General features: G+C 42.6%; 2 protein-coding genes across 2 annotated transcripts in view; both read left to right on the top strand.

Moving 5' to 3' along the window:
• The first annotated feature begins 1,248 nt into the window (after positions 1-1,248).
• ccm2l (CCM2 like scaffold protein) lies at positions 1,249-20,673 on the top strand. The gene is made up of 10 exons (XM_072696942.1): positions 1,249-1,359; positions 7,396-7,563; positions 8,807-8,890; positions 9,058-9,241; positions 10,686-11,311; positions 12,761-12,890; positions 13,161-13,224; positions 14,094-14,253; positions 15,700-15,838; positions 18,659-20,673. The coding sequence occupies exons 1-10, from the start codon at positions 1,330-1,332 to the stop codon at positions 18,937-18,939; spliced, it is 1,866 nt and encodes a 621-aa protein (XP_072553043.1). The 5' UTR covers positions 1,249-1,329; the 3' UTR covers positions 18,940-20,673.
• Positions 20,674-23,087: 2,414 nt separating this feature from the next.
• Positions 23,088-24,184, top strand: part of cables2b (Cdk5 and Abl enzyme substrate 2b) — a 35,886-nt gene continuing 34,789 nt past the window's right edge. The window contains exon 1 of the mRNA XM_072696851.1: positions 23,088-23,599. Within this exon, the coding sequence (XP_072552952.1) occupies positions 23,088-23,599 (512 nt within the window). The remainder of the gene's footprint in view (positions 23,600-24,184) is intronic.

The following is a 24,184-nucleotide window of genomic DNA, read 5'->3' as shown; positions in this document are numbered from 1 at the left end:
GTAGAGGGGACCTCAGTGGGCAATCTTCCAGCAGGTCGGGCTGGGTGGCCATTTACTCGGAGAAGGTAAAAAGAGAAAGTTAGTACTGAGAGGAATTTATGGAGGGCAGAGAAATAAGAGCTATGGCTAATGTGACATCAAGCCATAAATGACAAAAATGTGAGTGCAGGTACATTAACAGACATATGCACAGCTATGCAATGAGGTGAGAATCAATGAATCAATGAATCAGTCCAGAGCAGGACAGCATTGCAATGGGCAGCAGGGTAATAGACAGCCATGTCTGGCAGTTCTGGGACAGAACATTCTGAACAGGGCTTCTCAATACATGGGAAAACAGAAAGGAAGGAAAAACAAAGGGTTTAAGAGGATTTTATAAAGCGGGAAAGGCTGATCCAGAGGGTAGACAAGCACCAGCACCCAACCACAAATGGTCTCCACCAGCGAGCAGACAGCAGGGATTATTGTAGTGTAGTGTAAATGCAGATATTGTTTCGGTTCCTGTTCCCAGTTGAACACTCCTTGCGGCTGAAGCTCCTGCTGATTTTCCCTTCCTGCCATGTTTATCTTGCAGGCACAAAAGGTGGGCCTGCTAAGCATCTTTATACATTCCACAGAGAACAGCAGGGTGATTTATTAAGTGATTGATTCATCGGTTCAAGATTTAATTCACCATTTGTAATTCTTAAAATGAAAGCTAACTTAAAAAAAAAACAAAAGAAGAAAAAAGGTCTTGATGGCTTGTAAAACATGGTAGCAGATGACATATTGGTAAGTACAAGGTATGTTTCTGTAAGGTCAGTGTTTGAGGTTTGTGTTTTACTGCTAACACCAACAAGCTTCTTTTGTCATAAAAGCTTCTTTTGTTAAAGTTGAGGTCATCAATGCCAGGGAATGCTGGAACAATTGGCACATGTTAAAATAAGCCTTTGGAAATACTTAAATAGCTCTATAAGTTATTTTTCTAGTCCATTTAAAACACTGGCCTTAACTAAAGTGTCCCCATTTCTTTTAGTATGGGGATAGGCTTAGCCTGTGTATGCTCTATAAACATTCATGAGCAATTTGCCTACACTGACTATCTACATACTCTTGTGTGTGTGTGTGTGTGTGTTGTGAGTGCTCAGCATAGAGGTGCTGGTGGAGAGTTTAGATTGGGCTCTCTGGTGGAGTTTCCTCTCCAACAGGAAGCTGATTTCCTGCACTTGCTGAGGCGTCCTGCCTGGCTCCAGGGGGCTAACAGAAGATCAAGCCAGCCCTGCCCACACATACACACACATATGCACTCGACCACAGATACAAACATACTTGCTTACAACACCAGACGACATGGACTATGAACCCAAGAAGGCCAAAAAGGTAGGAGGTCTTCTGTTCTATTAGGTGTGTTTTAACAAATGAGATGTTTTATGTTTTATGACACACCTCCAAGATGCATGCATTTCCTCTGCTGCTGACATCATTGTTTTGGGTTGCGTTTTACATGAGTACACAATTAAATCGAAAGGCGCTTCAGAGGGTTCTTTGGGCAAAGCCGTAGAAGAGCCTCCAGATGTGGAAGTGTGAAGAACTGGTCAATAGAATTGGTGCAGAACATGAAGTGAAGGTTTTTTAGACCTCTTAAAAGTGCAGGTCATGTTCTCTGATTTACTGACAGTCACTGGTAGAGTCACTCTGAGGGGTGTTATCTTTTCAAACAAGCATGATGTTTGTTATCCAGAATTTCCTATTCTCTGGCATTTTTCCTGTATATTCGTGCGTAACATATTGTCAACTATAATAATAATAATTTCATACCATTTCACTGCACTTGGACTGCAGCGTATGTGTCAACTGTCAACTGTCCGAAACCTTCTATTCACTTCTTCGCTCATACAGTCCATATGCCCTCATATGACCCAGAAAAAAAGGGTTCTGATAATTGAATTTTTTAGATGATTTTTTATTTATTGTGGGTGAATGTTACAGTGAAAAGCAAAAACCAAAAAAATTATCCTTTGTTTGTTTTTTATAACATGTTCCTTGTAGTGGACACTGGGTCTTGATTGAACTCCGAACGTAGGGGTTATGCAATGTTTTTTTCTTCATTTTCATGTGGTGTTTTTGTAAACAAGAAAGATGACCATAGCTGAGCACCTCCCGTTGGTTTATGGGCTCAAAAAATATTCCTAGAATAATAAAATAACTTCCTAGAAAGCTGATAGGTCCTCTTCTGACCTTTCACCTTCCTGCTCTACTGTCCGGCCCTTCTCCACTTCATCACCTGACAGCTCTAAGTCTGACTCCCCTTCCATGACTCCTGTAAAATCCTTTCGGCAGCCCTCTGCTTCCTAAAGTATGGGGATTAGGGAAAGTATGGGAACAGTAGGCCATGCTGTCCCCAGTCATGTCTTGGGCAGTTGTAAATATAGAAATCACAGTTGGATGTGGACCAAAAACCCAAGAGCCTTGAGAAGAGGTTGTAACGGCCCGGTTCCAAGCGAACTCTGGAGAGATTAATTTCTGATCTCAGCCTAACCCCACTGTCAGTGGTACTCCTCTAGTTTAAGCTCAACAGCTACCATAGCCAGGTGCTTTGCATTTTACCTGTTATGCTGCCCAGATATTCACCACAGCTATGAAGAAATGCCATCTCTGCTGTTTCTCCAAGTCATACTGCACAGAAATATGCACTAAATATACACAACTATTGGTGTGAACGGCCCCAAAGGAGAAGGAGCTAATCAATATAAACGTCTGCAGTCTGAATATCATAGAAGCTAAGTAGCATAGTCTCTGTCTCATTTAGCACTAATCAAAGCAGAGAGCGTGTGCTAAACAACACCCCACATTCCATCAGCAGTGTGTGATTCAAGAACAAAAATGAATTAAGCCTAAAATGGCCAGGACTGGCGCTCACTTTGCTGAGATCTGAGCCTAAAATAACTGTTTCATTTTCAATAGAAGCTCAAAAAACATTCATTTATTTCATCAGCTGCCCTCCTTCCAGCGCTATCACACTGCACAGCCAGTTTTGTCACAGAGAAAAGCATATTAATTAAACATGAAAATTGGATGTTTATTTAGCTGTAATGATAGAAATGAGTTCTGATTATGATAGAGTGTTTTTTCTTTCTGCTAATTTAGCTCTGATTCATTTACAGTTGAACAGACACACACTTAGACACACAAAATAGATCTAAACACACTGAGACTTGGGCAGAATTTGTCCTTAAGGGAGGTAGGCAGCAAGCATTAAATCCCAGGCAAACCACCATCATCATTAAAAAATGAATGTAATCTGGTCTAATCTTCATAGTCAAGTCAAGTCAAGTCAAAAGGCTTTCATTGTCATTCCATCTGAGTATAAGCGAAATGATGTCCCTCCAGGACTACATGGTGCAACATGACCCGAAGCAATACAGTCCAGATACATAAAGAGCAAACATGGAATCGGAATAACACAACAAATACCATAAACACAACAGATATTAGACACAGTGAGCAGACAGGACAGTGCAGCACCAACACAGCACTCTGAACCGAACGTGTGTGGTGGGGATAAGGTGCAGAGGTATGTAAGGTGCTATGACATACAGGTATACTCAGTCAGCTTATAACATACGGGAACACAGCAGTAACTAAAGCAGAAGAGAGCAGCTCTTATGTATCTAGTATTTAGCAGCAAATAACCTGATTGGTGTGCAAGTAGGCACATGGTGAGAGCATCAGTAGAGATGTGTGTGAGTGTGCATTATGTGTGTGGGTGTGTGTGAGGTGAGAGAAGGTCTTAGCTCAGTATTTGTGTGTTAAGAAGCCTGATAGTTTGGGGGTAGAAGCTGTTGTAGACTCTGGCAGTGATAAGAGTTTGTATGAGGGATGAGTGGGGTCGTCCATAATGCCGGTAGCTTTGTGGACGCAGTTCACGGAGTATATGTCCATGATGGAGACTCTGATGATCTTCTCAGCTGTCCTCACTATTCGCTGTAGGGTCTATTGGTCAGAGAACGTTGCAATTTCCATAGATGCTCTGATGGAGTCATGTTCATAGCCAGTTTTAGAGACTTTTAGAGATAGGTTCATGGATTCAAGCTGTTGGCATCAAATTCAGACCTTACCATCTGTGTGCATTAGCAAAACTTGAGATTCATCAGTCCAGGCTACATTTTTCCAGTCTTCAACTATCCAGTTTTGGTGAGTCTGTGCCCACTGCAGCCTCAGCTTTCTGTTCTTGGCTGACAGAAGTGGAACCCAACATGGTGTTCTGCTGTGTGTAGACCACCTGCCTGAAATGTTTAAAAGCTGCACTATCCAACAGGTGTGTATCAATAATGGGAACCACATGCATCATGGGTCTTTTTATAATGGCTCAGCCATTTTATTATGAGTCAGCGAATTTGACCTAATGCACTTCATATCATATAATAGTTTGTATTTTAATATTATACATATTATTTTGGTTGTGCATTGCATTTTGTTATTTATTATTATTATTATTATTATTATTATTATTATTCCTTTTCCATTTTCTTTTTATTCCCATTTTTGACTGCGTGTCCCGCATGGTTTCCGCATTGCAACTGATATTTGCAGTTACCCAAGGAATGAATGGGGTGCTCAAGCTTGGATGTGATGTGCATTCTGAGATACGCTTCTGCTCACCACAACTGTACAGAGTGCTGACTTGGGTTCTGATAGCCTTTCTGTCAGCTTGAACCAGTCTGGTCATTCTCTGTTGACCTCATCAGCAAGGCGTTTTTATCCGCAGAGCTCCCACTAACTGAAAATCTGATTAAAACCAGAGACTGTTGGGCAGGCCCCCCAAATGCCTCCAATATAGTAATGCTCCTGTTACACACAGGCTTGATTGATTGATGCATGCCTGCATGTGCACACAAAAACACAATTTTACGCAGACGCCGACGCATTAACCACTTCACATGTACTGTAAACTGTGAGCACATACTCACACACTCACTGACAGGCATGTCAGAGGGGTTTCACACATTTACACGCTCTGTCTCACTTCACTCGTGCTCTCCCATACACACACACACATGCATACACATGTAAATCAGCAGGTTGCTAATGGGGCATGTGTTATCTCATCTGTGCTGCTCCGCAGGAGACGTCTCTGCTCTCTGACAGCTGTCTCTCTGATGATGTCACAGCGGGGGCTTCAGGCACTCTGCTGATGTTTAGCATTGCGTGGACCTGTGCAAGAGTAGCTCTTGAAATAGCCAAAGCTAATGGCCATCCTTAGGGCTAAACTGAAGTGAATGCAGAATCACTGAAGGGTCAGACCGGCATTAGCATTAATTTGAAATATTTTTGACATGGCCATTGAGTTTTCCTGCCTCACTGAATATATCGGTGCCAGTTCGACTTATTTCAAACACATTTAAAATGGAGGGCCTATTCTGAGGAATGCTGAACATCCTTTAAAGGAAAGGCTCAGAAATGTTTAAAAGCTGCACTATCCAACAGGTGTGTATCAATAATGGGAACCACATGCATCATGGGTCTTTTTATAATGGCTCAGCCATTTTATTATGAGTCAACAAATTTGACCTAATGCACTTCATATCATATAATAGTTTGTATTTTAATATTATACATATTATTTTGGTTGTGCATTGCATGTTGTTATTTATTATTATTATTATTATTATTATTATTATTATTCCTTTTCCATTTTCTTTTTATTCCCATTTTTGACTGCGTGTCCCGCATGGTTTCCGCATTGCAACTGATATTTGCAGTTACCCAAGGAATGAATGGGGTGCACAAGTTTTGGCACCCTTCGAATGCCACAATGTGGCAACAGTGGCAAGGAAAAAGTTCCTCGAGTCAAGAGGAAGAAACTTTGAGAAGAATTAAGACTCAAAAGGCAAACCCATCCTCCTCAGGTTGATAACGGATAATAATAAAAAGCAAAACAAGAATAAAAACAACAATAAAATGAAACTGAATAAAAAAAAAAAAAGGTAAATGAGGCGTCAAGCCATTCTAGATGAAATCGTGTGAATGATAAAGTCCATGCAGATAAACAGTCAAAAGCAAAGTCATGCAGTGAGGTGAGGAAAAAGCAGGACAGCGGGCAGCAGGGTATTGCAGAGCCAGGTCAGGCAGTACCGGGATGGAACATTTGGACCCGGGAATCTCAATACATGAGAAAGAGAGAGAATGAAAACAGAAAGGAGGGAAAAACACAAGGGGTTAGGAAGAGCGCAGGAACATGTTATGGGGGATATAGCAACTACCTAGCAACACCATAACAACCAGCTAGCAACACTATAGCAACCAGCCATTAAAACTATAGCAGCCACCTAGAAATCACTTAGCAACACCACCAACAACCAAATGGGATACCATAGCACCCACCTAGCAACACCATATCAAGCCAAGCACATGGCAACACCTGCCTGGGATCCAATTGCAACCACATTGCAACTACACAACACCATAGCAGCCACATAACAGCAGCTTAATGACTGCCTGGAAGTGGGAACCCCTCAGTAGTGCAACCATTCTGAATTTTCTTCAGGAAATGCACTTTTTAAAAATATATAACTGTATAGAATTCCATATAAGTTTGAAATTCTAAAAAATACAAATACTAATGTACAGGTTTTACATATAAATGCATGAACTGAATTTGATATGATATGCCAGTACTTCAAAATGATGATAAGAACAATGCATAGGTGATTTATTGAAAAACAAACTGAATTAAGTTTAAAAAAGTGATAAAAGTGATAAAAGTTTGGAAAATACAGTTTAAATGAGGCAGATATCAGAGCATGAAGCATGAAATCTGTAATAAGGCATGGTGTCACTATAATGGACCTACAAATATCTGACCCTGTTAACTACTTTTACTGTTAAAGTCAGTAATGAAGATTTATTCCAAAGCTTGTCTGAGTGGAACAGCTTTCTAAAATCTCCTACCGAAAAGGAGATCACATTACAACCATCCGTGGCCAAGAGTCCATGAATCCAAGTGGGACTAAATTAGGGGAACAAAACTGTGAAATAAACCCTTATAGACCAGTGAAATACCTTTCCATGATACAGGAGTTTAAAAGGTGCTCTTAACACTTTACTACACCGAAAGAAAACTACTAAACCCTTCATATATTGTCACTGAAAGCTTTGTGTCTTCTAGTTGGTAAGTGCATATGAGAAGAGTAACTGGGTAAATAAGTAAGTGAGTGTGGAGCATTTTGTTAGTCCATTTATAATGAAAAGTAAAGTGCAGCTGCTGCTTTCCATTAGTATTAAAACATTAACTGAGACAATGTAAAAAATATGAATATTCTACAAGTTTGGTGAATCTTTCCTCTGTTAGAACCTTAACTGGACTGCCCTTTTTACCATCTCTGCCCTCATATAAACCTGTAACTCTTTATTTAGGGATTTGTTTCACCGATTAAGCGTCTGGTCTTCCCTAAGTCTGCCCGGCGGCAGGCAGACAGAGGCAGTGTGTATCGCAGGCCTCTCCACACGGTGCCTCTCTACCCACCTGATTTCCTCATCCACCCTGAGCGCCTCATCTACGACTACGTGGAGAAAGAGGTCAAGGTCAGCAGCTTCCGCACCTTACACACCACTGAACACTGGCTCATGCATAATGTACAGAATGCATGCTAATCCAGGCTACGCTATGAAAACAGAAAGGTCACCCCAAAGACACAAAGGTTCTACACGGTAAAGATTAGAGGCTGATCTGAGAGCCGGCATGAAGCCACAGGTGGGACTACCCTGATTGGCCACAGACCCATCTAATGAAATAGTGAATAATCTATTGTGATATAGGCTACAGTATTCTGCCGCATTGCATTACTTTGTATTCCTCAGCTATAAGGGTTTGACTGAATTCATGCATTTTCATTGCTCTGCTACAGTTCCCACCATGCATTATGAAAAGCATCATAGAGCCATTGACAATGTATCCCTGCTTAACAAATCCTGACTGGTAGCTTAGCCACTAATCTGTGGGCTAAACAATACAACCAAGCTAGCGTTAGCATTTCAAACATCACTGTTGTAGTTTTTAAATGTTTCTCCTACCTTTAAGATATGTGATGAGTTGTCCGCACACAAAAACCTTGCTTAATAAACTGCTGAAGGATTAAAATTCAAGCATTTTTGTGACAACTTTAACTTCAGCTTCTAGCTATGCTAATGAAACTATACTTCATAGATCAACATGAACCTATAGGGGCTGTAGAGCTGTGGAGCAGTGCAACTGTGGTCTCTGGAATGATGGTGTTCCATCCAATCCTTTTGGGATGAGCTGGTGAACAGGGGTCCCTAAAAAGCTTGTGTGATCACAACAGCCAAGCAGGAGGCTCTTACAACTCGTAAAGTTTGATTTTACATTCATTAAAGAAGCAGTGCTATGGCCAAAACAGACGTAAATACAGTGTCAAATGGCTGGTCTCCATAACTTGATCTCAAACATAGACTGAAAACCTAATTGGTACCAGAATAAAAAAAGCCTACAATGGCGAAACCCAAATCTACCATAGAGAATCACCCACACAATCCTGATCAGGCATCATTATTTTGCCTGTTCACACGAAAACACTGAAATTGCAGTCCTCAAGAATCTTCACCCTGGAGGGCTTCTCAAAAACATGGTCTAAACCATGTGCTCATTTGGATGCAATAACACAAAGAAAAGCAATGTTTTAGCTTAACTTTAAGCTATATATAAGCTATATATATATATATATATATATATATATATATATATATATATATAAACATAGTTTCTGACAGTCTAATCACTATGTATAACTCAGTCTAATGCAACTTTCAGTTCCTGGGTCATCTGACTTGGGTGTCATGCTCCCTGAACCCCTCCAGCAGGGATGAGCTGCTGCAGCTTCTTGACACTGCCAGGGTAAGAACATTCTCCCTCCACTACTAGCTGCCAGCTCTGAGAGAAGTGACAATATTAAAGTGACAGTTGTAATCCATCACAGACCTTCTAGGCTCAGAAATGTCAAATGCTTCTATCGCTCTCTCTCTCTTTCTGTCTTTCTCTCTCTTCCTCTCTGTCTCTTGCAGAAGTTGAAGGTTCTGCCTCTGCAGACAAGTGTGGAACAGGACTGCATCCTCAGTCTGTCCGCACGCTGTCTGTTGCTCACCTGGAGAGACAATGAGAAACTGCTGCTACGCATCCCTACACATGAGATCGCTGCTGCCTCCTACCTGCGGGACGATGCACTGCACCTGCTGGTGCTCAAAACAGGTGAACAGTAATCACATTCACACAGTTCTATGCATGAGTTATTTATCTTAGTGTTACTGAACTCCACTAAAGCCTGGGTAGACTGATAAATCACTGTGCTGATCAGTTATTTATCTCAGTGTTACTGAGCTCTACTAAAGCTTGAGTAGACTGATAAATCACTGTGCTGATCAGTTATTTATCTCAGTGTTACTGAGCTCTACTAAAGCCTGAGTAGACTGATAAATCACTGTGCTGATCAGTTATTTATCTCAGTGTTACTGAGCTCTACTAAAGCCTGAGTAGACTGATAAATCACTGTGCTGATCAGTTATTTATCTCAGTGTTACTGAGCTCTACTAAAGCCTGAGTAGACTGATAAATCACTGTGCTGGTAAGTTATTTATCTCAGTGTTACTGATCTCTACTAAAGTATGAGTAGACTGATAAATCACTGTGCTGATCAGTTATTTATCTCAGGGTTACTGAGCTCTACTAAAGCATGAGTAGACTGATAAATCACTGTGCTGATCAGTTATTTATCTCAGTGTTACTGAGCTCTACTAAAGCATGAGTAGACTGATAAATCACTGTGCTGATCAGTTATTTATCTCAGTATTACTGAGGTCTGCTAAAGCATGAGTAGACTGATAAATCACTGTGCTGATCAGTTATTTATCTCAGTATTACTGAGGTCTGCTAAAGCATGAGTAGACTGATAAATCACTGTGCTGATCAGTTATTTATCTGTGTTACTGAGCTCTACTAAAGCTTGAGTAGACTGATAAATCACTATGCTGATCAGTTATTTATCTCAGTATTACTGAGGTCTGCTAAAGCATGAGTAGACTGATAAATCACTATGCTGATCAGTTATTTATCTCAGTATTACTGAGGTCTGCTAAAGCATGAGTAGACTGATAAATCACTGTGCTGATCAGTTATTTATCTCAGTATTACTGAGCTCTACTAAAGCCTGAGTAGACTGATAAATCACTGTGCTGATCAGTTATTTATCTCAGTGTTACTGAGCTCTACTAAAGCCTGAGTAGACTGATAAATCACTGTGCTGATCAGTTATTTATCTGTGTTACTGAGCTCTACTAAAGCTTGAGTAGACTGATAAATCACTATGCTGATCAGTTATTTATCTCAGTGTTACTGAACTCTACTAAAGCCTGAGTAGACTGATAAATCACTGTGCTGATCAGTTATTTATCTCAGTATTACTGAGCTATACTAAAGCTTGAGTAGACTGATAAATCACTATGCTGATCAGTTATTTATCTCAGTGTTACTGAGCTCTACTAAAGCCTGAGTAGACTGATAAATCACTGTGCTGATTTAACAGTGCTGAGTTATTTACTGATTATATACCTTTTAAAGGAAGACAGCACTAAAGTCTCCTCAATAGTATTATTTAAACTTTGTGACTACCACATGCTCATACTTTTACACCCCCCAGGTCTGAATGTTGACACAGTTCTGGCCAGTGGATCTCTGGAGAAAAGACCTACTGGACTTGAGACCCGCAGACAGACTATGAGCAACGCTGACCCCCGGCCTGCAGGGGGCACAATGGAGCGGCGACACACCATCTGCGGTGTGGACTGGAAAGCCTCTCGTCATGAGGCCAAACAGAGTGCCACCAGCGCAAGTGGAGCAGGATCTGCAGGAGGAGGGGGCAGCGGTGGTGGTGGTGGCAGTCTGGAGAGGAGGCAAGTAGGGGGCAGCTGGGAGAGGCGCCAGACCCGGAAGCCATGTGGAGGGAGCTGGGAGAAGAGACCCATGAGTGGGAGCTGGGAGAGGAGGACTGTAGGGGGCAGCTGGGAGCGGCGTGGCCCGACAGGGGGAGGAGGAGGGGTCGGGGGCAGTTGGGAGAAGAGGCACGGGCCCGGAAGCAAAGCAGGAGGCAGCTGGGAGAGGAAACATGGGCAAGGGGGAAGCTGGGAACGCAGGCACGCCTGCATGGGAAGCTGGGAGAGGGGCAAGTCATATGGCAGTTGGGAAAGGAGAAACCACAACCCACTGGAGCCCATCCCATGCCCTGATGCTTACTGCAACCTGGTCGTACTGGCCGTGGAGAACAGGGTGAGAGACAGACAGTAGACATGAAACATGTTGGTTGGATGGATTGATTGACAGTTGGGTGGATTGATGGACAGATTGACAGGTTGGATGGATTGATTGACAAAATGATGAATGAATGCATAGACAGTCAAATTGATGAATGGACAGAATCAAAGACGGGTGGAGGGATAGATGGGTGGGTGGTTGGATGAATAGATGATAAGACAGACAGATAGATAGATTACATGGCTGGATGGATGGATGTATAAATATACAGATGAACAGAGGGACAGACAGACAGAGAGATGGGTTATGGGGGATAGATGAATGGATAAACTAACAGCTGGATGGTTAGATTAATAGATGGATGCATCTCAGATTGACAGGCAGTCTAGAGATCTAGAGATGAAGATGGATGATAGATGGGCAGATAACTGGATGAATGGATGACTGGATGGATGGACAGACAGTTGAGCAAAATGTACAGACAGTGGAATGACTGGATGGATGGACAGACAGACAGATGAATGGTGGAATGACTAGATGGATGAATGCTTGCATACAAATGACTGGCTGAAAGGATGTGTACCTAGACAATGATGGATGGATGGATTACTGTTTTGCCTTTATCCATTATCCATTGTGGGATCCATTGGGTCCACTGTAACCACACTCAAATACCCACTGGTACTGAGTATGGATATTTTGGAACCATTATCTATACTTCATACTTCATACCTAAAAACTAGTTAGTATTAGCAATTAGTTCGCAATTAGGATGCAGCCAGAGATATGAAAGCATGCAGAGAAAGATGGATGGATGGATAAAAGGTAGTAGAATTGGATGGCTTCCCAGATGAATACATGCACAGACAGTCAGATCTACAAATGGTGGAATGAAAAAATAGATAGAAGGATGGAAGGATGGATGCCCAAATGTAGCGATTAATAGCAAGAAGGATGCAGGGACAGACAGATGAGAAGGACAGACACAGTACAAGACAGATAAGTTCCAAACCGTGTCTCTTACATCAAGAGTAGAGCGGCGGTGATGGAGAGGAGAGCTTGCAGCTTTTCCCACTCTATCTCTCTCACTGCTTTCCTTCACTCTGCAGTAACCGCAGTGACAAGTCGAATTATGACAGCAGTGATGTAAACAGGGCACCCAGAGCGGACTCCCGCTGTGATGTAATACTGAGGCTTACGTAATGCTCTGCTGTGTCAGGGATCTGAGTGTATGAGAGAGAGACATTCAAAGAGAGAGAGAGAGAGAGAGAGAGAGAGAGAGTAGAAAGTGGAATGATTAAAATGGAGATAGTACTGTGTTGCCCTAGATCTCAGTCTGTAAATGTGTACACAAGCTGTGTATGCATGTGTGTGTATGTGTGTCAGTATGCATTTTATCTAGATCTTTTATTGTTTTTCTAATATTATCATTTTCCATTACCCTTAATACCCACAAACACAAAGGATGCTGCAGAAGAGTACTGTGCCCTCATCTGTCAGATGTTTCAAATCATCTACGGACATCAGACCATCGAGTGTGTGGACAGAGCGGGATATCACCACACCATGCCCGACCGCTACTGGTTGCAGAGAAGTAAGTGACAGCGCCACTGGAACTGCAATGCCCTTTCTTAACATACACAATGCTGCATCTAGGGATCCACAGCTGGAGGCCAGGAAAACGGTGTCAGTGAGGGAGAAATGTGTTACATGTTGTTTACATCCTGGTCATCCTGAGAGCAGTAAATGGTGGTCTGCAAGAACTTTGCCATGCCAATCCAGGTCATTACTGTATCAATAAGGGCAAGGCAGCCTGCAATCACAATTATAGTTTCAAAATCGCTCATCTGTGCGTGTTTCCTAGGTGACAGCTGCCTGACAGACATGACATATGGATATGAGACAGACTTCAGCGGCTGCAGCTCATAGTGAGTAAAGAGCAGATTGAGACTATGCTTGGCTGATCTAATTTCCAAAACTTCAGCAGTTCCAAAATTCCCTTTTAGGTCCGAAGGCAACCATATTTACCATGGTTGGGGGGGGGGGGGGGGGGGGAGCTCTGCTTTTATTGGCTGGAGACACATAGCATAGCATAGTCTAGCATACTGAAGATCACTGCAATCATTTTTTCGTAATTATTCCTGAGCCTTATTGGATAGTGTTGCTTTCCTGTCACTGTCCCCTTTGCACAGTGTGCAGTTAGCTAGCTGAAGAGATCGCAGGCTGGGGTAGCTTTTAGCCTAGCACCTACTCACTTTGCTGACTTCATCCACGGCATAGTGGTCCTTCCACACGGATACCCGCTGTGGCACTCCTTCAGTCGGCCTAGTGTTAGGTTTTAGCCTTTGTAGCCTCCTTTTATCATTATTCTCCCAAAGCAGTCGTTGCATTTAATCTCAAACGGCTAAGCTGGGTGTTTGTCAATTTTGGGGGTGAATATCGTGGACTTCCTTCTCAGTAAATACACAACAGTGTTTGAGGTTCACAGTATGTCCGTACCATTTACCATACTCTTATTATTCAACTATGCAAAGGTACATGCAGTTTTCCATACTTGGGCACCTTTAAGCTCAGTGTAGGCAGGGCACTGTTTAGCTGCAGTAGTGGAAAGTGTGTGTGTTTGTGTGTGTGTGTGTGGTACACTGGAGTGGACAAACATGGTAGGTTTGTTTATGCAGACAGGCTGTCCTCAGATTTCTAATGGCACCCTCGTGTATAGGTCAGAGCCTGATAAGATCCCTTGATATTTTTTCAGCTTTGCTAGCAGTGCGTGCTGTGTGTGTTTTCTTTCCATCAGCGATGGCTCTCAGGACGCCTTCGAGTCTTACTACAGTGAGAACTACAGCGAGAGCTCCTCTCTCTCCTATCAGGACTCCCATCGCAGTCTAGCGTCGATACACAGCGACTCTGAGCCCAGCAGTGCAAGTCTACAGCTTATGCAGGAGTACATGATTACGGTGAGGTCAACACACTCACAGTCACACACACACAGTAGATATTATTAACCCTTTAAACACTGTATGCAGGCCCAGACGTCATTATTGTCATAGCTTACAACACCCTAAAATAGAACCCTGTGGCACTCCACAAACTCTGGAAACTACCTAAACTAAAACTAAAGAACTACCATGTTTCCTATGTAGGATTAATACGTGAATTATTATGCTTAGTTAGGACGTTATAGTGTCCGTATTCTGAAATTTAAATATAGTGAAAATTAAATTGAATCTTAGGCAAAAACAGGCTGCTTCTGTAATGTAAATATTTTCATGGCAGTGACATCATAACCATGGGACATCTTTGCAGCTTATTTCCATTAGAAGCACTGTTTGGAACTGTAGCTGTCAAGATATCAATATTTGAAGAACTCCAAAATGTTCAGTCTGATCAGGTCAGATCAATAGTTGGATTGTATACACTTTTCTGCACTGTTTCTGCATAGCAACCATTCAAAGATGATATTTGGTTATTTTTTCTCAAAGAAATGAAGGACAGAATGTTTAGAAAAACTAGCAGCTAGAAACCACTGAGGATACCACAGTGACCACCTAACCACTAAGCTATTACTTCTAATACCATTAAAAAATCCTTTTTAACAAACGCAATGCAACAAATGCAATGCATTCATTCAGAAGTTTAGATTGGTCTGATGATTGATGAAGAAATAGTAAGTAGTTGACTTTGGTTTGGGGCATAAAATGCACAGATGTGCTTAAACAAGCCTGTTTACAACCCTGTTATTGTTCCTGAGAAGCAAAATTGTGTGTCCTAATATTTCATAATAGAAACACCAATCTTGTACTTTCACTCAGTGGGCACTTTATTAGATACACCTACAGTATAATTCCACTCACTGGCCACTTTATTAGACATACCTTTATTAGGACGTGGTGCAATAGTGCTAAGACAACAGACCAGACATAAGACATGGTAAATAGACAAAAAAAAAAAAAAAAAAAAAAATATATATATATATATATATATATATATATATATATATATATATATATATATAAATAATAAAGAAAGAAAGTAATACAAATATGTGTGTGTGCAAATGTAGTCATGAAAGCTGGGTGATTAAGATGCAAACTAAGTCACTATACTAATTGTACATTGGAATTAGTATGTAGGGCATTGATGTGTTGTGCATGTAACAATACCTTAAGTACGACACCATAGAAACTTCCTAACCAACAATCTTGCAACCACGATTGACAGAAAGCCCCTGGAGCTATTTAGCAATGCAGAGGTGAGGAAGTGCCTAAGCTGTTCAATTCCTCTGGAAAACTGTTAAACTATATCTGAGGCTAGATCTGCTGTTCATTATCCTACCATCTGAGTATCAGAGCCATGCCGTTATGTCCCTTATGCTCGCGTTTTGTGCCCCTGTTTCTGCACAGTTGCGGAGTAAGCTGACGCCTCTGGAGATCCAGCAGTTTGCTCTGTTGCTGAGGGAGTACCGCGTAGGTGCTCCAATATATCAGTTCTGCTCAGACCTGCTGCAGCTCTACGGAGACTCACGCAAGTTCCTTCTGCTAGGTGAGCACACCATCCATGATGAATATTCATGAAGCCAGCAGCCACTGGTCACTGCAGACCTTTCAGTTTAATCTGCATCCTTTTCATCTCTAAATCTCCACTGCGTTCCTTTTACCTTTTCTGTCAGGTATGTCTCTAAAGTGCCCTCTCCCAACACGTTCACTGAAGTCTTGAATATTCATGAGCCATCACACTTGACATCCTGTTGAAGACCAAGAGTAACATGCACCTCAAAGTAGCTTATTAGTATGATTTGATCACATGCAAACTGTTGAATATTTATGTCCACCTGCCTGGTTCTAGTCTAGATGTGTCATGGTGTGCAGAGTGCCCCATCCCTCTTTTTCTGCAATCTGGATTGTGTACTTGACCAAAACCACATTGGTGTTGAAATATAGCAACTTCCACTCACTGGCCACTTTATTAGAAACACCTACTGCATACGTCCACTCACTGGCCGCTTTATTAGAAACACCTACTGCATACGTCCACTCACTGGCCACTTTTATAGAAACACCAACTGCATACTTCCACTCACTGGCCACTTTATTAGAAACACCTACTGCATACTTCCACACAGGTGCACACTTCATTAGAAACACCAACTGCATACATCCACTCACTGGCCACTTTATTAGAAACACCTACTGCATACGTCCACTCACTGGCCACTTTATTAGAAACAACTACTTTCTAGGTGAAAACATATGAACCTATTTGCAGCATGCCTAATGCCAGATGTAGGCTAGAGGGGTATGAAGTCCCCCAGCAACGAGTTGTGGAGCAGTGGAATTTATTGTGTCCTCTGGAATGATGGTGCTCCACCCAGTACACCCAGAGTTGGGGATGAGGTAGGGCGGCGGTTTTCCAACATCCTGGCCTCTCTGACACTGTTGAAGCTGAATACAATCAAATCCTCACAGCAATGCTCCAATAATGTTGCTTTAACAGTCTGGAAATCATGTGATCTCAATGCATTTTCAGTGTAGGGGATTTCCCCAAAGCACCAACACACTGAGATATATTTAGGTGGTCCTGGCTGCACCTACAGTGGTCCAGCTGGAACACACACTGCCAAGTGCATTACAGTACACACTGCATTGTGTTCACTGCTTCATTTTCCTAGTCCCCACTTTAAAAGCCTGAGACACACAATAGGCAACTGTAGAGATATGCTGTACGGAGGAAGAGTGCTGACACATCCGCTCGGTTCTGGGTAACATTTGATGGCAATGTGAGTAGACAGAGGCAAATGCAGTGCTGTCAGCGGGTTATATAACTGTGTCACTATACTGCACGCGCTTGGCAGTTTCAGTATAGCCTCACTACCCGGTACTGGAGAACAACACAAATGATCTGCAGTGTGCCTCTGAACTCTGTCCAGGTCTTGTGCATAATAAACACAAAATTATGCAGCATTACTACTGTATTACACTGCTAACTGTATTACTACAGTGTCACGGAGCCACTTCAGGATACTTTTGGGCGGTAGAGTTACATGCCTGACATACTATCATGCAATTTGAATGTCACGCTGTATAAAAAAAAAGTCTGTCTAACCACTGAAAAACTGACATGACAGCAAAAGACTGTAAGCTCTAAAAACAAATATGGTTTCTGTTACAGTGAAATACCATAAATACATATTTCAGCCAATATTTATATCAGCCAATCTCTTTTGTGGAAAAAAATACATTATTCCAATGTTTAATAGTCTTGCTTATGGAACCAAGTTTATAAAGTCAGGGCCTGTCTTTTTAGTAAAGTACACCTGAGTTTCACATTCATGGCCCTGTAAAATCTGATGAGCTATTATTTGAGCTTACTCATTAGGTTTGGTTTAATAAATGAAGGAAATTGTGGTTACTATGTAAGTTGACTCAAATTCACAATAGGACTAGTTGCTTCTATGGCCTTTAGTCAACATAAAGCCACACTCAGCAGCAGAGAAAGTGGTAACTTGCTCTTACAGCCGTCAACACTCCAGGAGTTCAGGAAGTTAAACCAGTAAATGACTTAAAAGTGAACACATAGGGCGGTGTAGCCTGGTTGGAACAACTACACCTTTTGCTTTTGCTTTCATTTTAAGTGATAGTTCTGTATCTCTCGGCTTGCCCAGAAATGCATGTGTAAAGCATGTCCATGATTCAGGGTTCCTTCCAGCATACCAACTTTTAGTATTTCTGCAGCGAGATTTTAGAAGTCTTAGGAGTTGGAGCATTTCCTGCTTCTCGCCATCCTAGAAATCCCATGTAATAATGTTGAAGTCTGGAAGTCTGGTGGTGAAGTCTTTGTTCTGAGAAAAGCAGCATCTCAGCATAACGATGGACAGAAACACTTGATCTGAAGATCTGATGCGGGAACGGAGCTTGCTTTCCCCTCTATCTCAAATATGAAAGCTTAAAGTGCTGTTTATCTGAAGGGGCAGTTATGATGGTCTACCAGGTCTGGCACAGTTGTTAGGAGTCCCAATTAACCTTTAAAAACATAAAGGGGGTGGTGGAGGAGGGGAGTTGTGAGTTTGTGTAAGTGTGTGTGTGTGTGTGTGTGTGTTGGTCTGTTTTTGTATAACTAAAGCCCCTCTGTCAACAACTAATCTGTATTAATCTCCAGCCGCACTGCAGAAATGCTCATTTGTACAGCTCTGTGCTCATTTTTATCGCAGTGATCCCCTCTCCAGCTCTAATCCGTCCCTAATGACATCAATACCAGAGCCGCCAGTGAAACGTAGTATTACCTGTCGCCGTAACGCAAGATCTCATTACGACAGCATTCATTATCCTCAGCCCAGCTCTTTGTTTGCTCTTTCCCCATGATCAGGTATGCGGCCCTTCATCCCTGATCAGGACGTAGGGACCTTCGAGACATTTCTGGAGGGAATAGGCATCAGAGAGGGCGGCATCCTGACGGACAGTTTTGGGAGGATCAAGCGCAGCATGAGCAGCACGTCAGCCACGGCTGTGCGGGGATATGACAGCTGCTCCCTGCCGTGCGGCTCGCGCGACTTCAACCGCAGAATCACTGACATCACACACGACATAGAGGCACTGGGCTTCGAGGAAGGGGACGGAGACATTGAGGAGGAGGACTACTATCTCTGAGAGAGGGAGAGAGAGGGATAATCTCACAGCAGCGTCATACTTACATACTCCCTAAAATCCAATGATGGCTCCTCCTTTCATCACTCTTATAACAACATAAGTCTCATGTGTTCCAAAGTGACGAGTGAAGAATTCATAGTACACAATGAATGATTTAAATCAGTTACTAAATAGTTTATAGCAGTTACTGAATAATTCATAATAGCTACTAAATAATTCATAGTAGTTACTAAGTAATTTACAATAGCTACTAAATAATGGATAGTAGCTACTTAATAACCCATAGTAGATACCAAATAATTCATAGTTGCTACTGAATAATTCATAGTAGCTACTAAATAATTCATAGTTGCTACTGAATAATTCATAGTAGATACTAAATCATTCATAGTAGCTACTGAATAATTCATAGTAGCTACTGAATAATTCATAGTAGATACTAAATAATTCATAGTAGCTACTGAATAGTTCATAGTAGATACTAAATAATTCATAGTAGCTACTGAATAATTACTAAATAGTTCATAGTAGCTACTGAATAGTTCATAGTAGCTACTGAATAATTCATAGTAGCTACTGAATAATTAACAGTAGTTACTGAATAATTAGTAGTAGTTACTAAGTATTTCAGAGCTGCTAGTGAATAATTCATAATAATTCATAGTAGTCCCTGAATAATAAGCGAATTGTAAACAAATTGTGAGCCCTAAGGGTTTTTTTTCCTCGTTCCAAATTACAAACACAATCTGCAGTTCAGAGAGAGAGAGAGAGAGAGAGAGAGACAGACAGAAAGACACACTGAAAAAATGTGCTGCATTGAATTGGAATAAAATATACTGCATCACTACAGTGAGAGAGCACAGTGGCGGTGGTAGAGCACATGCACACGCTAACGAACCGAGAGAGTGAAGGACAGGGAGAGACCTAGAGAACAGTACAAAAAGCACAGCACAAAACATTCTTTGATGAAGGGATTCACATACATCAAAAAATAGAGAAAAGAGAGAGAGAGAGAGAGAGAGAGAGAGAGAGAGAGAGAAAGAGAGAGAGGGAGAGAGAGAGAGAGGGAGAGAGAGAGAGAGAGAGAAAGAGAGAGAGGGAGAGAGAGAGAGAGGGACAGAGGTTGTTTCTGCTTACTGCACACTAATCTGTAAGAGCCTGGGGCTGGCTGACTCTGCCTGCTGCGCAGCGCTCCAGTCCACAGAGGAAAAAAAAAAAAAGAAAAAAAGGGATGAAAAGCCCAGCACTGCTGACATTCTGGGTGCCATCCTAACCCTGCCATAGTCCACTGACAGCCTCCAGTCCACACTGGGGCTTATGGGTACCAAGCACACAGACACAGACCCTGAGGGTTATCAAAGGGCACTTAGATCTGTGAGGCTAATCATGACTTATGTAATCAGCCTGTGTCGGATTTTTTCAGGGGGGGAGGGGGAGCGTTGTTATTATGCCTCCTCTCACCCTGGAAATACAGTTCAATCCTAAACAGCCAACTAACTGTTGGATTACGCGTGTGAGATATCAGAATCCTGGTACAGTCCACTGAGATTTTCGAAGGCCGTATGCTTTAGTTTCTCTTTTTGGGAGAGAAAACTCTATTTGTATCACAGCACTAGATCTTTGCACTGATGGAATGTTTGCTGGTGGTCAGTCCAGGCAAAATATATCAATAAAGGTTACTATATCGGTAAGTGTATCTCTATGGAAATAAACTGAATATGTGTTATAATGACATCTGGGCCTGCTGTCGCTTATTGTGTCTTTATCTGTTTTGAATGGAACAGCTGATGGCAGGTTTAGTCCCTGCTGACAGCCATAAACTGACCACGCTGCTATTTTCAGTACATTACCATTATAGATGAATTGCAGGTCCGAAAGATTGACCGGGTCACACCGTAAACAAATGGCAGTTACATAAAAGCTGTACTGGCAGCATTGTACTGTCATTTCTGGGATTAAAACAGGGGTGGGCAGTTCAACCCACCTGTTAGTTGCCAAGTCTATTAGGTCTGTTAGAGCAGGAAAACCAGCAAACTGTGCTGGACTCCGGTCCTCGCTGCCCACTCCTGATTAAAATCACAGTGTGAACCTATAGGCACATAATCCAAATCATATAAATGATAGTAATTTCAGCCAAGGTCAGTTCAGGTGCCAGTAGTTCACTGGACTGGTGTGGACTGGACTACTGTACTATATCTACAGAACTACCATCAACAACACCCTACTGAGTTACTGGACCTGTTATATTTAGACAATGCAAAGCCATGTTAATCTACAAACAATGATTCATATGTATATAATGAAGACAAAAAACTGAACTGACTCTGACTCTACCATCTGTGTGCCTTGAGAAATGGAGAATCATCAGACTGGGCTATGTTTGGTCTGGTCTTTAGCCTGTGCCCCATGCAGCCTTCTCAGCTTTGTGTTTTTGAAGAGACAGAAGGTTGATTTTTAAAGCTGAGGTGGTCTTCTGCTCTTTAAGGCCCATCCACCTCAGGCTTGGTGTTTATTCTGAGATGCATTCGTGCTTACTACACTTGTACAGAACGCTTCTGAAGAATCTGTAGCCCAGTTTTCCTGTAAGTCTATTAATATAAAGATGTTTCTTTAATGTTTGAGCAAGCATCACACTGAACACTCTCTCTACCAGATAAGATGATCTTAACACTATGACATTTACACCTGGTCACTGCATGCGTCTTGAGTATCAGGATTAGATCTGGATAGGCCAAGCCACATAAAATTGCAGGTGTAAACACTGATCCCATCACTCAAACCACTTCAGGAGGTGGTCTGAGATGCATGTGAGCCACATGTTACAGCAGTGTAAACACACCCATCTCTTCAAGACACATTCAACAACCAAAACTCCTCCCAGTACAACCAAAACACCAGTAATAATTGTGAATTTGCAGATTCCACCCCAATCAGCCAGGATTTCAGTCTGAGATGCATTTGACTACTATAGCTAGACATATAAATGGTATACTTTTTTTTTCCATTTGACTTATTGCCTAATCATGCTCTCCACAAACTCTTTTTGGTTCCCTCAGAGGTAGTCTGATGGTGTTAGCATTTTACCCCGATATGTGGTGCTGCCCATGTCATTTAGCCTCTTGAAGCCTTCTCTTGAAGGTTCACACAAGCGTTACTTTACACCACTCTCTAAGTGCTAACATTTTTCTAAAGTGTCTCTCAAGCAGTTCAGCACATCATGCAGATTAGCAGTGTCTACAGACCTGTCCTTAAGTCATTTACATGTAATAATTTGGGCTCTATTTAGCGATGACCAACAGCGATGCAGGGCCCTTACCAGCTTTGGCCATGTTGTTTAGCTGAACAGACGGAGATGGGAGTGTCTCATAGGACAGACAGGAAATCAGCGTAAACACAGGCAAGAAGCTGGTCAGATTTTCTCAGGCATATAATACACATGTGCTGATGCTATTGCTAGACGTTTAACAAATTTCAGAGTTTTGAGTTTGTTTGAAATGGGAGGGAAAATATAGGATTGCTCTTTTAAGGAAATAAAGGGGAGGAAGAAATGAGCATATAGTAGCAAAAAACATCCAGCAACTCCCCAGTTATACGTATGTACTTACCAACCCTTGATTTACCAGCCATTTAAAGACCTGTTATATAACATTGCATTAGCAATTTCATTGTAAAGCTATCCAGATTTGCGAAGCTCATTTAATAATAAGAGCAAATGGAAATGTGTAATAATGCAAGTGTAATAATATAATGCATTATAAAATAATATACCAGAATAATGGCTTCTGGTATGCTGTACTGCTGTTCTGCACAGACAGGCACACACTAAACTGTGGAACTGCATGAAGCCTACTCGGTCTATCCAGCCCAGCTTCTGGGACAACAAACAAGGGCCATTACAGAAACCATGATGCACACAAGGTGCCAAAGCGCCGCACTGTTACTGCACCGCCGAGCGCCTCCAAAAAAACCCTTTGATGTTGTTTATGTGACGCCTCGCTGTTTCCCGCCCATCCAATCACATCTGCGCAATCCCCGCCTATTTACCATAATTAGCGACCGAGCGCCAATCAGCTCTCAGCGGGCGTGCCCCGCTCCCTGGCGCTGGAGTAGAAGGCGCTGAGCGTAAGACTTGCATCCCTCACTTGAGAATGGCGGCAGCTGCGTGCAGTGCGCAGAGCACGCTGAGTAGCTGCCCAGGGAAACTTCACAGAGAGCCCGCGAAAAAGAGCCGCGACTCGAGGAGGAGGAGAGCCGCGCTGCTGTTCCTCACCAACATTTCCCTCGACGGACGGCCGGTGCTGCAGCTGAACGACGCGGCCCTCAGCGGTCCGGAGCTCGAGGCTAGCGACCTCGGCTCTACGGCGGGTGAACTCTCTCCGAGCAGCTGCGGCACCTTCCCCAGCCTCTCCCCCTCGGGCAGCTGCGGCGGCCTCAGCCCCAGCAACGCGCTCGGGCTCCTCAACGTGCCGCCCATTCTCGTGCTGCCGTCTGACTCGGACTACGAGCAGGATGTGTTTTCCGACCGGGGAAGCGGCTCTTTCTCGTCGCAGGGAAATCTGCTCTCCCCGTCCAGCTTCCAGCCCACTCCGCTCGGTCCGCGCAAGTCGCCCACACTGCTGTCCGTGCAGAGCTGCGGCTCGTCTCTGGACTCTCGGCAGAGGTGAGTAACACGCCAGCTCAGAGCCACCAACAGATGGACCGCCTGTGTGTGTGTGTGTGTGTGTGTAAGTTGTGTGAGAAGTGTTGAGGAGGAGGCTTTGTGCCTCGGTGCTGCTCGGCGGGTCGAGTCAGCTGTCAGCTGCCTCCATTCAGAAGTACCTGGAGGAGACTTGATAGCTATAGACTTTCATTATCTCTGAGTTTCGTAAAAGTTACATATTTTTTAATATATAAGTATTAAAGTATTAGTTCTGTGTGTTACTCACTTCCTTTCCCGTATGGATGAAGCTGTCTTTTGTTTACAGTCAGAGGCGGGTAGAGACTTGTTCCCTGCAACGGGATGCACCACAAACCTGTGCTGTCCTGAGTCTCCATTACTTTCTCACAGAGTAAACGGCTGCTTTACACCCAAGTTCAATTTCAGTCCTTCATATTTACTCCCTAATTCTGTTCACCTGCTTCAGGACAGACCGCTTGCCTTTATTTTCGACCAAAAACAGTAAAAACAACAGCCCTGAACTGGCTTCAGTCACTGCAATAGTGCTGGGTGATAGCTAGCTAGCTAGTTGCTGGCTGGACTGTGAGG

Source organism: Salminus brasiliensis, chromosome 14 (assembly GCF_030463535.1).
Source record: "Salminus brasiliensis chromosome 14, fSalBra1.hap2, whole genome shotgun sequence".
In the NCBI taxonomy this organism is placed as follows: Eukaryota; Metazoa; Chordata; class Actinopteri; order Characiformes; family Bryconidae; genus Salminus; species Salminus brasiliensis.
The sequence above is the reverse complement of the archived record's forward strand: the minus strand, read 5'-3'. Positions and strand labels throughout refer to the sequence as shown.